Raw genomic sequence first — 14,021 nt, 5'->3', positions numbered from 1 at the left:
AAGATTTTTAAAAAGAAACCACAATAAATGCCACCTAATTTTTTATGAAGTACAAATGTATAGTTAAATTCAATTCAATTCAATTCAAATGTATTTTTGTTGCAATCGAATCAGCACTTATTCAGCTCATCCGACCAGACAGTTTTGCATCTGTACAAAAATGCTCTTTAATACAGGCAGTCAGATATGAAGCTTGTGGGACAAATGAAGGCTGTGTTTGGTAACATGGGAATGTACAGGATGCTCATGAAGGTCTGAGTGATGCAACTAATACATTTATCTGTTTAATTCTGGTAGTTCACTAGTAGCTTTTGGGGGAAAAAACATGTTAGAAAACATTACAAGCAAATACAGTCAAAAACTGATTGTTACAAGTTAAAAGATAAAATATGCAGCAATTAAACTGAATGGGGGCACGGTGGCTTAGTGGTTAGCACATTCGCCTCACACCTTCAGGGTTGGGGGTTCAATTCCCGCCTCCGCCTTGTGTGTGTCAAGTTTGTATGTTCTCCCCGTGCCTCGGGGGTTTCCTCCGGGTACTCCGGTTTCCTCCCCCAGTCCAAAGACATGCATGGTAGGTTGATTGGCATCTCTGGAAAATTGTCCGTAGTGTGTGATTGCGTGAGTGAATGAGAGTGTGTGTGTGCCCTGTGATGGGTTGGCACTCCGTCCAGGGTGTATCCTGCCTTGATGCCCAATGACGCCTGAGATAGGCACAGGCTCCCCGTGACCCGAGGTAGTTCGGATAAGCGGTAGAAAATGAGTGAATGAGAGTGAGTAAACTGAATAGGATAAAGTGCACACTTTGAACCTTCAATGTCATTGAAAGTTCTGGCTTTAATCGCTGACAATGTTAAATGAATAATTATAGAAAATTTTAATACATTTTTCCTCCCTTGAACTTTTCCACATTTGTACTAATAAAGATTTAGGAATTGGAATTAATTGAAGTTTCTATCACGTGATTTACACAATATGTTTAACATTTGAAGTTTGTTTTAAGGCTAAACTATAATTTAAATCAGATGTTAATTCTTGTTAGTGTTAACACCAAACGAACATGTACAACATACATGAAATGCTTATTTATTTTTGTTTCAGAAGAACATTTGTATTTGGCACTCAAGCTTGCTTTTATGGTACACAAGCTTGGAAAGGTCTCTCTTGAACACCTGAAGACTAGGGGAAATTACACATTTTTCGAAAAAGCATAAAGAAACTTCGCTACTTTAATTACATTTCCTGCATTTGACAGACACCCTTATCCAAAGCAACTTACATTATCTCATTTTTATACAACAGCTGAGTAATTGATGGTTAAGGGCCTTGCTTAGGGGCCCAACAGTGGCAGCTTGGTGGATCTGGGATTGAACTCACAACCTTCCATTTAGTAGCCCAACCCCTTAACCACTAGGCTACTACATGCCCTAATTATATTGCTAGTCATTAAGTCATCGTTGTAGTCCTGCCTTTGTCATATTTGTGTATTTTGTCTTGAAGTAAAGTTTGCTAACAGTTTTAAAGCAAACATATTAGGCTGTATTTGAGTAGCTGTATGTGCTAATCTCCCAGATTTTCTTACATAGTACATATTTTATTTACATCAAGCATGGTGGTGGTGATGGTGGGTTGGAGATGGAGGGCTTTTTTCTGCAGCTACAGGACCTGCAAATCTTGCCAGAAGCTTCTTCCCAGCATCTTAAACTGGGCTGAAATCTAATGAAAATGATCTTCTGCACACAATTCAATTCAATTCGAATTTATTTGTATTGCGCTTTTTACAATTGACGTCGTCTCAAAGCGGCTTTACAGAACATAAACACAGAACAAAAGGTTATTATAAAGAATAATATAAAGATTAATGTAATACAAAAATTCAAGATTAATATTAGATATTTATTCTATTTGAAAGTCTAAAGGTTTTGGGAAAAAAAATTAGGACCCAAACCACATCAAGATGCTTAAGGGAGCTGTGAATTTTCTTCTAAGGCAACCTAGTAAGATTGGAAAATTTATTTATAATAATATGATTTCACGTGGGGGCACGGTGGCTTAGTGGTTAGCACGTTCGCCTCACACCTCCAGGGTTGGGGTTCGATTCCCACCTCCGCCTTGTGTGTGTGTGTGTGTGTGTGTGTGTGTGTGTGTGTGTGTGTGTGTGTGGAGTTTGCATGTTCTCCCCGTGCCTCGGGGGTTTCCTCCGGGTACTCCGGTTTCCTCCCCCGGTCCAAAGTGGTAGGTTGATTGGCATTTCTGGAAAATTGTCCGTAGTGTGTGATTGCGTGAGAGTGTGTGTGTGTGTGCGTGCGCGCCCTGTGATGGGTTGGCACTCTGTCCAGGGTGTGTCCTGCCTTGATGCCCGATGACGCCTGAGATAGGCACACGCTCCCCGTGACCCGAGGTAGTTCGGATAAGCGGTAGAAGATGAATGAATGATTTCACGTGCTACTTTAATACATTATCGAAGTCATTATTTGGTCACAAAACGTTTTGTAATGTCGTAAAAAACGAATATTATATAAACATATCTGCGCATGCTCGAGTAGAGGATGCTGATTGGGTGTTAGCACTACAGCTAAAGGACTCGTTCTGGAAAACAAGGAAGTTCAGCAAGGTTTGAAAGAACCGTTTAAAGCTAAAGTTACCGAGAACAATTTAGTAATAATTCGCTTTTGGGATTCACGTACTGGGTGAGTAGGTGTATATGAGGGTAAAACCCCTAAACGTTTACGTTTAAAGGTCTAAACTTATAGCTGAAAGTGAAAGTACGAGGATCTTTTCAAAATGGCGTCTGCGATGGAGGAGGATATTACAGACCGACCGTCTCTTCTGGAGTCTGATCTGAGCTGTCCGGTGTGTAGGGAGCTTTACCAAGACCCCTTAGTGCTCTCATGCGGACACAGCTTTTGTAGCGAGTGTCTGGAACGCAGCTGGAAGCCCAAAAGCACGAAGACGTGTCCTGTGTGTCGTAAGAACTGCGACGGAGAGACTCCGATTCCGAACCGAGGCCTGAAGAACTCGACTGAATCTTTTCAGAAAGAGAGAAGATGGCAAATTACCAAAGCTCCACAAGTGATCTGCGGCTTACACCAACGCGATCTGCATCTGTTCTGCGTTCAGGATGAAGAGCCCATATGTGCTGAGTGTGTTACACTTCATTCTTATCATGATGTCAAACCTGTAGACTATGGAGTCAAGTATTGCCAGGTTGGTCATCTGCCTTTTATTTACACTGACCAGTGTATTATTATTATTATTTATTATTATTATTATTATTATTATTATTATTATTATTATTATCTCATATGATTGAAGTTACAGCTAATCATGATTTTAAGTCTTGGAGATTTGTTTTTGTCTGTGCAAGCAGTAATAGCATATGATAGTGACACTAGCCAATCACTGACGCCTGTGAGCTCCTGTATGCTGAAGAGGGTTGATATCGTGTTCCTTACAGTGTGTTGCAGCTGTTTGTATTTTTTATATAGACTGATGTTGTCTTTAATAATGGAGCCATAAACTGTTTGTGCATATACACAAATCAGGGGATGAGTGTGCTGTGTATCAAGGGTCAAGTCAAGTCAAGAAGCTTTTATTGTCATTTCAACCATATATAGCTGTTGCAGTACACAGTGAAATGAAACAACGTTTCTCCAGGACTTGGTGCTACATAGAACAAAGACAGAGCTATAAGGACTTAGTAAGTGCCTGTCAGGCCGCCATTGTAAATAAGAACCTGTTCTTAATGACTTGCCTGAAAAAATAAAGGTAAAAAAAAAAAAAGTTAGTCCTAGATACGTAAAGTGCATCTGTGCAACCTGGTGCAAACAGTGCAGGACAAAAAAGACAAAGAAGGCAGCGCGGGACAAAAAAGACATTTCAACCATATATATAGCTGAGGCAGTACACAGTGAAATGAAACTGTTTCTCCAGGACCCTGGTGCTACATAGAATAACACAAAGCTGTCCAAGCCACATAAAGTGCATTTGTGCAATCTAGTCCAAAACATGCAAGGTAAAAGACAGTGCAAACAAACAATACAAAACAGTACAGAAAGAATACACAAAATAGCAATGACCATCGTGCATACTGTATATTATACAGTTCATTGTGCAAAAAATTTAGGATTTAGCAGAGAAGTAAAACAAACAGTAAACACACATATATATGTGTGTGTATATATGTATATGTTGATCAATAGTCAACTGCCTGATCATATAATGTACAGTAGGTTGACTATACTTATACTTACCTGAAGTCTACAAATGTTTCAGGGTTTATTTAACCTTGTCTATCTTGTTAAATAATTGGTTTCAACAGACAACAGAAGAGCATGCTTTCTCAATACTTTAGAGAACAGGACAAGAGTAATTATTTACCAACATGTCAATTTAGATGGGATATACTGTAAAATACAGTGATCTCTGTATCACTATATAAGGTAAAATACACTATGCACATGCAGTACATACAATTTGACTGGAATGTCAGAATCACATGGGACTAAAATCCCAGAGATCTACCTTCTCATTTATGACTAATATATTCCAAAAAACTACTATTGATACATTATGATGGATATGATAAAAGTAAAAGACTAAATAGTAGGCAATTTGTTTTGTTCTAGGAGCTGCTCAACCTCAAAATCAAGATACTTGCTGATAAACTGGAGTCATTTAAGAAGATGAAGAAACGATATAATGAGACAGTCAGTTTTATTCAGGTAATTTATATTCGCTGCCAACTTTTACCCTCTTTGCCACCCTCTTACCCGCTTTTATACCTAATGCTGCTCATGGTTTATGGGTAGACTTTTTTTAATCTAAATACTTCTCACTTCACAGAGCCAGTCAGAGGAAGCGGAGAAGCAAATTAGACAGGAGTTTGAGAGGCTTCGTCAGATTCTAAAAGAAGAAGAAGATTCCAGAATTTTAGCCCTAAAGAAAGAAGAGACTCAGAAGAAACAGATGATGAAGAAGAAGATTGAAAGCATCAGCTCTGATATCAACCATCTCACTGAGCTGGTTCAGTCACTGAGTAGGGAGATGGGTGCAGATGATTTAGTTATCTTACAAGTATGAAATTTGTCTTTTAAAATGGAAATTTATATTAGTTAAAAAGAGTGCATGCCATCTGATCTGACTTTTTATTACTAGGAAGTATTAGGAATAATATGTCTGTTAATAGGCAAAGCGTGTTAATAATAAACTTGTTAATAGTAATTTTTTTTCTTCCAGAATTACCAGAGTCTTAAACTTAGGTAAGTTTTGTGCTTATCCATCTTGTTTCAGATGATAATTTGAACATGCAACATTTATTTATGCTGATGTGTCCTAGGGCCCAGTGGACAGAAGAAGAATCCCAAAAGTTTCCTTCTGGAGCTCTCATCAACATGGCCTCACATGTCGGAGCACTGGATTATAAAGTCTGGGACAGCATGCGTTCAAAGGTCAAATTTTGTAAGTGTGCTTTTTTATTCAGAAAACATGACCCTGAACGAATTGTATAGTTGTACTGCATTCTGGAACTTTGAGTCCAGATTTCAGTCTCCATACTTCTACACTGTATTTTATTAATTAATATAATGTCACCAGAAATTATTGATTGAAGAAACCTTACAGGAGTGGGAAAAAAAAGCCCAACACCAACCAATAGATTAGCACCAGGGTTGCAAGGTTGCTAAGCACAACACACATACACCATATGGCCTAACGTATGTGGACAACTGACCATCACACCATCATGTAAGTCATACGTGTGCCACAAAGCTGGAAGCTCACAATTATTTAGAATGGATTTGTATGCTGAAGCATTAAGCTTTTCTTAAGAGGTTCAAACCTGTTCTAGCATGATATTTGCCAAGTGGCCTCCAATGAGCACCTGTTGGGATGAACTGGAATACTGACATCTACCACTAACATCAGTGCATGACCTCACTAATGCTCTTGTGAATGGTTGAATGACCAAATCCCTATAGAGCTATTCTCCAAAATCTAGTGTGAAAAGCCTTCCCGGGGTGAAGGTTATTAAAAAATGAAAGGGGGATAAATTGGATTTGTTTATCAATCACATATTGGTGTATTGTTCAAGTCTCCATAGACTTTTGGCCATATAGTGAATTCCAGTATAAACAAATATGAACATAGTTAATGGGTTTCAAGATGCAGGTTCTTCACTGTTTATTGATATTGTATTTATGATTTTGTAGGCACAAGCATATGCCAGTTAATGTATACATGCCATATAGACATTCCTATAACTTTTTATCCAATTATACTGTTATCAATTCTGCGATTAGTGGCTAACATCTTTGCAGAAAAGAAGTCAGCTGTCTAGAACTTACGTGAATCATCCTGAGAAGAGAGATGGAGAGATCATAGAAGGATAATCTGAAATATCTCATAGACATTAACCCCCAATCAGAATCCTGAATACAGCATGTGGTAGCCTGCTTTTGACTGTGAACCTTTCCTCTCATTTGCCTTAAATGTCTCGTATATAATAAGAAACAAATGCACTGACTTAAGTGCAAAATGTTTGAATTTGGCTACAGACTTAAATTAACATCTAAATCTCTGTCTTCTCTACAGTTCCAGTGCTCATGGATCCAAACACCATTTCTCCATGGCTATCCATGTCCCCTGACTACGCAAGTGTAAAAGAGAACACAGAGAGGCAATCTGTCCCAGACAACCCTGAACGTTTTGACCCCTGCGTCTTTGTCCTGGGCTCGGAGGGTTTTACGACAGGACGCCATCGTTGGGAGGTCTTTGTAGGTGATAGCCCGAAGTGGGTCCTCGGAGTATGTAAGGAGAATGTGGCTCGCAAGAGGAAGTTCACAGTGACTACATCAGGAGGTGTATGGAGCATCGGCCTAAGTAAAGGAGTGTACAACGGTCTGACTTCTCCTCGCACCCAACTAAATGTGGAAAAGAGGCCTGAGAAAATCAGGGTGAAACTCAACATGAATAAAGGAGAGGTGTCTTTCTGGGATGCTGACAGTGGAGCACACCTCATCACCTACAATGATGAATTCCCTGCAAAGCTCTTCCCTCTCTTTGGCCCTGGGCTCCACAAAACTCCCCTGACTATCCAGCCTGAAAAACTCACAAAATAGCAGCGATATGCAGAGGGATGTAACAATACAGTGTGACATGTAAATGTATAGACAATACAACTAGTCATGTTTTATATGTTTTGAGTCAAATTATACTTTTAGTTTTAATGCTATTCCTTTATGATTTAATGACTCATATCCTTGAATGCTCGTAAATGCTGACTGTATTGAAAATGTATCATGTCAAGAAGCCTGCATCTATAAACTACAGCGCTACACTAATAAGAGTTTTATTTTGTCGAAAATCATTCAGGTGGGCCGGTATTTATTTTCTGTTTTTGCTCATTGTTCATTATTCTGCCAAAAGCAGAGCTGGCTAAATAAATCAGTTCTCATTTATTTGCTTGTTTGGATTCATGTGTTTTGATTACAGTCCAGAGGAGAATCTACAGAAATCTACAACAGGATGTACAAAGTCTGGCCTGCAGAGCCAATGTGGCAGACGTTAACTGATCCAATAGCCGCAACAACAACAACAATAATAATAATGAGGATATATATTTGTAATGACAAATATATTCATCATGCATAATCAGCTTTAAAATAAACAAAGGACTAACATTATGTAGGTCTTCCACCAAAACAGTTCTTATCCCTTAAACCATGGACTTCATCTCTCTTGTTTGTAAGTGTTCTAGCTTTTCCTCTAGCACCAGTTTACACAATTCTTTTTGTTTGTTTGTTTGGGTTTTTTGCTGCACTTAATGTGTTGTTCTTCTGGAAGTACTCTTAAATAAAGAATAGAGATTTTAATATACACACATTCCAAGCTTGTTAATTAGACACTTGGGTTGAAAACTCAATTCATGAAACCAAGGTTATGCAGGGCATGGAAAAGACGATATAAATACAATATAAATACCTTCAATGGATGCGAAGATCCAGTGAGCCCAGTGATGCTTTATGTGAATTGATGTGTCATGCTTTTGAGTAACACAAACCAAACCAAAGGTATACATACATATGTTTATATATACAAAGATATATAACAACCAGTCATAACATTAAAACCAGAGTTATCGCATTTCAGTGGCACCTCTTGGAAGCAGGACAATTGAGCAACTGTAAGGTTCAGAGTGATCAAGTTGTAATGGCTATACAACTGGGTAAGAGCATGTCCAAAACAGCAGGTCTTGTCTCATCATTCAAAATGCATAAATTAGCCAAGTGTTTGGAATTTCATCATCGTTCGTTCGTTCATTTTCTACCGCTTATCCGAACTACATTGGGTCACGGGGAGCCTGTGCCTATCTTAGGCGTCATCGAGCATCAAGGCAGGATACACCCTGGACGGAGTGCCAACCCATCGCAGGGCACACACACACACACACACACTCTCATTCACTCACGCGATCACACACTACGGACAATTTTTCCAGAGATGCCAATCAACCTACCATGCATGTCTTTGGACCGGGGGAGGAAACCGGAGTACCCGGAGGAAACCCCCGAGGCACGGGGAGAACATGCAAACTCCAAACACACAAGGTGGAGGCGGGAATCGAACCCCCTACCCTGGAGGTGTGAGGCGAACGTGCTAACCACTAAGCCACCGTGCCCCCTGTTTGGAATTTGTCTTCTCAAATACAAAATGAGAAGAGTTTTACAGTGCAAAATGTTAAAAAAAAAAAAAAATGATAGGGATAAGACACACCCGTTTCTTATATATGTTTTATATCTAATATATATCTTATATCTGCTTATTCTGTATCCTGACAGAAATACACCACAGGGCATACTGTTAAAAGAAGAAATATCAATGACCGATTGGTATGAAGACACCACAAAGTGTAAAATCCTTGTATTACAGCACATCTTAAAGGGGTTAGCATGTTAGCCTAAGTTGTAAATGTAGTGTGTGAATGAGTTTGTGTGATTGTGCCCTGTGATGGTTTGGCACCCTGTCTGGGGTGTCTTCAGCCTTGTTTCCTGAGTTTCCTGAGCTTCAGGATATCAGTGAACTTTAGGATAAAACATCATCAACATGAGGTGTTAGTACGTTAACAATTATTCTTTTGAATGAGCATGTTAAATTAACCCTGTGTTTGTAGTTTTGGCTATAACACAAGTCAGAGCTACTTGTGTAGAAAATTTATCAAAACCTTCTGACCAAAACCTTCTTCACACCTGAGTCAGCCATTGCATCAGCTCATGAATCAGCTTATGTGTAGAGCTTATAGGACACTTTCAGCTTTTGAAGTATGCTTTGCTTATAGAAGTAAATAAAGCTCAAACCGGTTTTGTGGTTATAAATTACAATCAATTGCACATATACATGGGAGTGAAACAGGATCATCCTAATCATGCAGAATCTATAGTGTCACAAAACCTCAGAGAAAGACTAAATTAATTTATGTTGTTTACCTTTAGATTATAACATTTGTCAAAACATTTTTCTATATCTACTCACATAATAGTTAGGATTTTATTACCAGAGTATACTGCTTGTAGGTTTGTTTAGTTTTCTTTACTGAAGAAATTCACTATAATCAGCATATTTTTTAGTTTTCCACAACTTATTTCTGCTCTTTTTCAGGAGACAGACGAAAGCACTTATTTCAATTTTATAAACAAACTCAATTTAAATTTTATTTATATTATAATTATGATTTGATGCACACAAGAACACTGAATCATGCCTTCTAAAAAATAAGTGCTAGCAAACAATTGGTATGTCATTTTAATCAGGGTCACATTTTGCATGTCATATTATATTTGTAGAAGCATAATACTACGGAAGTCCTAAGAGGCTATGCATTAATATATTTTTTTCTTTCTTGTTTGTGATAACGACTTAATTTCTCCTGATCTCTGCATAAGAACGTGTTCTAGAGGCAGCAGTATAGCAGCATCATGGTAACATGCGGAGGACGGGACTCCGTATCCCCACGGCAGTCCCTATCACCTACGAACAGGAATCAGACCCAAATGCAGGAATGTAGGGAAACCAGAGCTTTAATGAACACACTACACTATAACCAAAATGTAAACATAACACAAGACGCATATGGCACGGTTAACCTGACAAGCTATAGAAACATGGAACCGCATCCAACCGTGCTGTGTGAACATGCAACAATTACTCATAAAATACAAAGACAACAGAACAGGCACATATAGGACATCAAATTTAGTTTAACTTGGAAAAGGTGCAATGGCAGGAAACAACAAACAGGTAAAGACGAAGTACCGCCCACATAAACACAACAAAGCATGTGATTGTCGTGACGAGACAAAGGCTAGTGAGGATCCAAGTGCAGTTTAGACTTTTAATAGACAGAAACAAGAAACAGGCAAACAAACGGGCAGGCAGAACAGGGCAGAACACTGAGTGCACAGGAAACAGGAACATCGACACCCACATACAACAACGACCAACACCAGGGAAGTGAACAAACAGGGTAGATATAGCAAGCAGGAACCAATCACCAAGCAGAGACAATCAGTGACTAACACGATACACCTGGGGGGAGATAGAGTGCAATTAGTGTCCATGGTAACCAATGAGTGGGTGGAGCAAACAATTGACAGCAGTGTTGTAATGTAACGAAGTATAAATACTTCGTTACTATACTTAAGTAGAAATTTCACGTATCTGTACTTTACTTCGCTATTTAAATTTATGTCAACTTTCACTTTTACTCCACTACATTTTCTAGATAAAATGTATACTTTTACTCCGCTATATTTCCACTAAGCATCTTCGTTACTCGTTACTACAAAATAAAATAAATAAAAAAAACAAAAAATAAGTAAATAATAAAATTGCGACTGCAATAAGGGAGGTTTGGCGAATCACTGCTCCTAGATTGCATTACGCAGCTCCGCACGCTCTATTTCAGCGTAATGTTGCCAAAAGGAGGCGGAAGCACAACTGAACCTGAGCCACAACAGAGCCACATTTTTTTACTGTTTTACCACAAAGAGCCACATCATACACATGGGCACACATGATCATCACCTTTTTTCCCTTCCATTTTGAGAGCGAACTTGACACAAATTGTTTACTCAAATGATCTTGCTCCTACTGGGAAACTTTGAGGTATTTTCATCCCACTCACATGCGCGTTTGACGAAAACACCGTACTGAACTCAAGCGAAGCGAACACGCACAATAAAAAGACACACAAACTTCGATGTGAACGTAAGAACCGCATGAAACCTGGCAAAGAAACCTTTGCAAGAAATGTTTCTGTACATTGGAATGAAAGATTCTTCCTACCGGATGAAGTGCCTCTTATGCCTACCGAAAATCACTGAAATATTACTTTTTACTTTTACTTCAAATACTTAAGTACATTAAATATCAGAAAATTACTTTTGATACTTAAGTACAGTATATATCAGATACTTTAAGACTTTTACTTGAGTAATATTCTAAAAGGTAACTTTCACTTCTACCAAAGTCTTTTTCTAGTACGATACTTGTACTTTTACTCAAGTATTGCTTTCTAGTACTTTATACAACACTGATTGACAGCAAGGCAGACAGCAGACAGAAACAGGGCAAAAGACAGACAGACTCATTACAGTGATGAGAAGCCATTCAAGCTCCTGTCTTATTGAAGGATCGCATGTGCTTTTACGAGAAAAATAAACAACTCTTGTTATGTCAAGATAACGAGAAAAGTCACGAGAAAACAAGAAAGTAAAAAATATAATAATGCATGGCCTCTTAGGACTTCTGTACATTTCCTTTGTATACGATCAGATAAAGTTAATCCAATGAGATTTTTCATTTCAGTTAAAACTTTTACAAAGATTCTCTAGGCTACAGAGATATCGCCTGTGCCTTTTAGATCATGAACATACACTGAAAAATATAGCATGAATACAGTAGTTTGTAGTTTTCAATTAAATAATAATAATAATACAAATAATAATAGTACACTACTTTATTTTAATCAGCCACTCAGTGTGCTGTCAGAGTCTGGTGTTAAGTCCACTTAACATGATTAACATGACTATAAAATAGCTTTAAGAGCAGGTCTAGAATAAATAGTGGTTAAAAATGATGATGATGATGATGATGATGATGATGACGATTATTATTATTATTATTATTATTATTATTATTATTATTATTATATAATGTGTTGTTATTTTTACAAAATAATAATAATTATCTTTTCCTTTTTATATTTCCATTTCTGTTTTTTTTTAATTGTTATTATAACAGAATTATTTGTTCAATTACTTGTACTAGACCAGTACTAAGACCAGCTTCCCACTCTACTATGATTACATCAACCTCCACCATCAAGCTGACAGTAACACAAACCCTGAAAAATTCCCAGAAGCCTGGGAAACACCGTTCAGTACTTTATTTCTGTTCTGTACACTATTTCTGCATTTTTATACCAGTTTATAGGGTTGGTTAACTTTATTAAGGTTACTTAAGGTTTCAAGTGTAATTTAAGTATAATTGTATTGCATTATTGAATGGATTTGGTCACACTGGTAATGTGGTTTTGTTGCAAAATGGTTTTTTTTAAGAGTTATTTATTATCTTAGAATAAATGTCACTTAAGATCAGTTTATATGAGTGTTTGATTTTTTTTTTTTTTTTTTGTGAAATTAAGCTACTCAATCAATATTATCAGCTCTAAGTTATCAGCTTTAAGTTAAGAACCAGAACAAGTCACTTAACAGCTTGGCTCTTCATGACACCTTCTTCATCTTTTGGACGGTCCTTTCATCCCAGGTTCACGCAATGAACTGCTTGGATGTGATTAGCAGCTGTGTAGCATGACTAACATCTTTTAAAAGTTAATTTAAGACCTGTATTATCTCAGTTTTACATAAACTATGTGTGTTGACACCAAAAATGTTATCATGGCAATGATTTTTCTTAGATGAAATGGTAGGTTGTTCTTCATGGATGCCAATTATCTGCCAAGTTATTTCTATTTTAAGTTATAGTACATGCAACTATGTTGTATATCTAAATATGTGCAATAAGATATTTCCTCTTTTTGAATTGATGATCAGTTTTTAATGTCTCCTTATGCATTCTATGGTGGCACATTTCATTTTGCAAGCTTTGTTCAAATGCATACAATTACCTTATTTAACAATGGGATTTTAGAATTTAGTATATATTAGTTATGTACCTTGTAAACTGGTAACCTGCCTGTTTGCTAAAAGGTTCATTTAAATGAAGTGTTTGGAAATCATAAATAGCTATATCTATACATATCACACTTTATTTCCATGATTAGTTTCATATTGTTTAGCTCAGGGATTAAATTTAACAGCCAGTGACCCCTTTAGAGGCAGAAAAATCGGTAACACTTTACACTAACAGTATATGAACAATCATGCACTAATATCTGTATCAATACTTATGTAAATATGATCCAATAATGAATACAGGCACGTACTAATCACACACTAGTGAAGCGCTAACGTTATGATGTGAGTCTTATAAATTAATGTCTGAATAACAAATAAAGTACATGTTAGTACATGATTGTTAGTGAATTATAATCACTTACACATTGGGGGAAAAGAGTCAAACATGCACTATGAGAAAAAATATGCATTAAATGTGCAATATTTCATATTGTTTACCTTTCTAGGCAAATGCGAGTGCCAGGGCCAAGAAACCCAGAGAATGTACTAGAATTACAGTGGGATTTAAAGAAAAAGGGATAGAGAAAATTGGGTTGAGATGAAATTACTAGTGTTTGTTATTATTGTGTTCAGTAGTAAGGATCACTATATACTGTGAAAGTAATCCAGTGCCACAAAATGATGTTTGTGTGCAAGCTGGATATAGAAACATTATGCACATTTAATTCATAATAACAAACTAATGAAGAGATCTATGTATCATGTTTAAATAATGATGATAATGACCTTAAGTATGTTAGTACATGTGTGTTAGTTAATGTAGTAATT

The 14,021-nt window shown here is 37.2% G+C and overlaps 1 protein-coding gene across 1 annotated transcript; it reads left to right on the top strand.

The window, feature by feature from the left end:
- The first annotated feature begins 2,393 nt into the window (after positions 1-2,393).
- Positions 2,394-7,343, top strand: trim35-28 (tripartite motif containing 35-28). The gene is made up of 6 exons (XM_060861852.1): positions 2,394-3,207; positions 4,629-4,724; positions 4,846-5,076; positions 5,239-5,261; positions 5,339-5,460; positions 6,592-7,343. The coding sequence occupies exons 1-6, from the start codon at positions 2,785-2,787 to the stop codon at positions 7,116-7,118; spliced, it is 1,422 nt and encodes a 473-aa protein (XP_060717835.1). The 5' UTR covers positions 2,394-2,784; the 3' UTR covers positions 7,119-7,343.
- Positions 7,344-14,021: the final 6,678 nt, after the last annotated feature.

This window comes from Tachysurus vachellii, chromosome 25 (genome assembly GCF_030014155.1).
Source record: "Tachysurus vachellii isolate PV-2020 chromosome 25, HZAU_Pvac_v1, whole genome shotgun sequence".
NCBI lineage: Eukaryota > Metazoa > Chordata > Actinopteri > Siluriformes > Bagridae > Tachysurus > Tachysurus vachellii.
This window is presented reverse-complemented; position numbering and strand designations above follow the sequence as displayed.

Coding starts and splice junctions, on each gene's coding strand:
- trim35-28 (XM_060861852.1), top strand. CDS start 2,785: ATGGCGTCTGCGATGGAGGAGGATATTACAGACCGACCGTCTCTTCTG. Junction 5,077..5,238: donor ATGATTTAGTTATCTTACAA/GTATGAAATTTG, acceptor TTTTTCTTCCAG/AATTACCAGAGTCTTAAACT. Junction 5,262..5,338: donor TACCAGAGTCTTAAACTTAG/GTAAGTTTTGTG, acceptor GATGTGTCCTAG/GGCCCAGTGGACAGAAGAAG.